The 3,048-nt window shown below is 43.8% G+C and overlaps 1 protein-coding gene across 1 annotated transcript in view; it reads left to right on the top strand.

Annotated features, from left to right (window-relative positions):
- Positions 1-555: 555 nt before the first annotated feature.
- Positions 556-3,048, top strand: part of synj2bp (synaptojanin 2 binding protein) — an 8,126-nt gene continuing 5,633 nt past the window's right edge. The window contains exons 1-2 of the mRNA XM_035673519.1: positions 556-761; positions 1,346-1,482. Of these exons, the coding sequence (XP_035529412.1) occupies positions 698-761; positions 1,346-1,482 (201 nt within the window). The 5' untranslated portion in view covers positions 556-697. The remainder of the gene's footprint in view (positions 762-1,345; positions 1,483-3,048) is intronic.

The raw sequence follows: 3,048 nt of genomic DNA, 5'->3' as shown, positions 1-3,048 counted from the left end.
GTCATTATTTTGAGATAATAGTCAAAATATTGAGAACATTTGTCATTATTTTGAGATACTAAGTCATTATTTTGAGATATTAAGTCATTATTTTGAGATACTAAGTATTTTGAGATATTAAGTCAAAATATTGAGAACATTTGTCATTATTTTAAGATATTAACTCAAAATTCTGAGAACGTTTGTCATATTTTGATATATTATGTCAAAATATTGAGAAATCATGTCATTATTATGAGATACTAAGTCATTATTATGAGATACTAAGTCAATATTTCGAGATATTAAATCACCATATTGAGAAATGATGAAATTATTATGAGATACTAAGTCATTATTTTGAGGTATTAAGTCAACATATTGAGAACGTTTCTTATTATAATGACTTACAGGGTTTTTATTTATTTGTTTACCACACTGGCAGAAATAGGCCTCCACATCAACCCCCCCATTACATCACCAGGGGGGGAGTTACCTGCAGTGTTTTTGCCTCCTGCTCTGCTCATTCAAAGGTTGGCCTGCAGTTCCGTCTCAGCCCACCAGGGGGCAGCACGACCACAAACCACCCGCAGAGCCGAAGGAAGCAAATCGAAACTCCTCAATGAGTTCACCTTCAGATAAATAGTTTGCCCCCCCCCCGCCCCCCTTTCTCCTTCCTCTCAACTCTCATTTTAATCGTTTTGGGCGTCTTGAGAAGATGAACGGCTCCGTGCACTCCTCATCCAACGTGGTGGACATTAAACTGAAGCGGGGGCCGTCAGGTAGGAAGACAAGGGGCAGAAAGTTAAAGCCGAGGCTGGTTAGTTAGCTGGCGAGCTAACAGTGAGCTACGTATCAACGCTGTGTGTATCCTGAAGGCTCAGTAGGGCTAAAAACTGCACGAACCTCCTCCTAAAAAGTGTTGTCGTGTCGCAGAGGGGGGTGAGTTTTTGTTATGGAAGCAGGCTGCAGTCTAATTCGTCATTTTTAAATTAATATGAACATTTATTTATGCACTTTTAAGGCTGTGTTGGAGATCTTTTTTTTTAAGTAAACTGCGTTGGCCTGTGAGGCTTTCTCCACTTAAAGCCAGTGGCGTTGGATAGTGAGGAAGGTTTGTTTTAGCCTCTTCAGCAGAGAGTAATGTCTGGTTTCACACTTGGAGTTTGTTATGTAACATTTTGTGACCCTGTGTGTCCATTTGAATACACCTCTGAGTCCTCTTGCACTTTGATCCACTGAGATAAATGTTGTGTTTGGATCAGCAGCCTCAAGCCCTGATAAACAATGAGATCTGTGTCTGTTGCATTTTACTCAGAAAAACCAATGTGTCATGCCAGTGTCTGTCTTTTTGTTGTTTTTTCAGGCTTGGGATTCAACATAGTTGGGGGCGTGGACCAGCAGTTTGTTGTGAATGACAGTGGCATATATGTGTCCAAAATAAAAGAAAATGGAGCTGCAGGCCTGGATCGGAGACTCCAAGAGGGGGACAAGATCCTGGCGGTAACACACGTTGACTTTATCCAGGGTGTGGGATGTGGGTGGGATGAGATATGATATTATGGTAAATGGACCTGTACCACTAGTGTAAAAGTGCTTGAGTGTCGTAAGATACTAGAAAGGCTAAAACAGTACAGGTCGATTACCATTTTACACGCAATCGGCGTGGCGGCCGTCACTTGCACGTGGCGGACCACAAGGTGAAATCTCACGTTACCAGACACCCTGCATCGCCAGGAAGCTGAGAGACCGCTTCGCGTACGTTGTCACCGAGGTGTTCGACCGTGCAAAAGACTGTGTAGCTTTGCAGGTAGAGGACGTTCTTCAGTGGATGTAGAAGGAGGAATTCAGCGCCATCGCACGGACACACAGTGACCACCGAGAACTATTAACTCAGATCCGACCAAGTGTTGTCTAATTCGCAGTGAATGGAATAATGAAGGTAAGGTAATAATCAAAAATCTGTAGGTAGTTAAAATAGACGTCCGTGAGGAATGCAGAGATGCCTCAGCCCAGCCGACGGTTTGACGACACCACGGACCACGCCCTTGCGCAGGGTGGACTAGTGACAAAAATGCGACGGCGTTCATTCAGCACCACCTTTACGACGGTAATGAGCCCAACTCCGAGAGCGAACCTAGGGTAAAGAAGCTGTAAGGAAGGAGTTGGAGTTCACGACTTACAAGGTGAAATTCATCAAAAATGACCACGGAAGGTCAAAAATGGCAGACATTGAGCGGTCACGCGCCAATAGACACCGCCTTCAAGACAGTCGCAAAATCACGGGTTCATTCAGCCCATTCTTTGAGAATACGGTTTCTATTTTAACACGATTCCGACAAAAGTTCCCGGAGGAGTTCGTTCAAATAAAAGGCCAAAAAGTGAAAATGACCCACAGGAAATGGCCGGACCGGAGTGAAAATAAAAATGGAAAATAGCCCAACTCTGTGTTTGGGGCAGATGCGCCAAGAGGCTACGAAACACGAGCACAACATGAGTTTTTGTATGTGACGTTACCCCAGCCCCCTAATCTACACATGTCCAGTGAATTTCATAGGTTCATACACTCCTTACAGTTTCTGCAGAGGATTTTACCTCGGCACCAGAGCCATCTAGTGGCGTGGATTTTTCCTTTCTTAGGGTAGCTCAGGGAGCATGGCAATCTATACCAAGTTGTCAAGTTCAACTCACCAATCCCAATGCAGAGATATAAACGCAGTGTGGCGTGGAAGAGCGCCACCTCTGTGGCATGGATCCTCAGTTGTTCAACGATTGTGCACGGTGCTATGATGAACACATGATGAACTGATGTGATTCAAGGGGCGTTTGGTGTCGATCGAACATACCAATGTGGAGAAATGGTGCCACTTCCTGGTGTGAGCGAAAAGCATCAACAGAAATGCTAAGCTTTAGTACACTTTAAATTTTCGAGCTAAGTACCAGAAATATTAAATTACTTTTTGTTAGCTACACTCTCAAGGGTGCTACGTGCAATATTTTTGTGCGAATGGACAAATGCGCATATGATGGAACAGGAAAACGTAGTTTTTGGACAGTTTCGCGGCTCTA

The sequence above is a fragment of the Morone saxatilis genome, unplaced genomic scaffold (genome assembly GCF_004916995.1).
Source record: "Morone saxatilis isolate NCDOM2014 unplaced genomic scaffold, NCSU_SB_2.0 Contig3, whole genome shotgun sequence".
In the NCBI taxonomy this organism is placed as follows: Eukaryota; Metazoa; Chordata; class Actinopteri; family Moronidae; genus Morone; species Morone saxatilis.
This window is presented reverse-complemented; position numbering and strand designations above follow the sequence as displayed.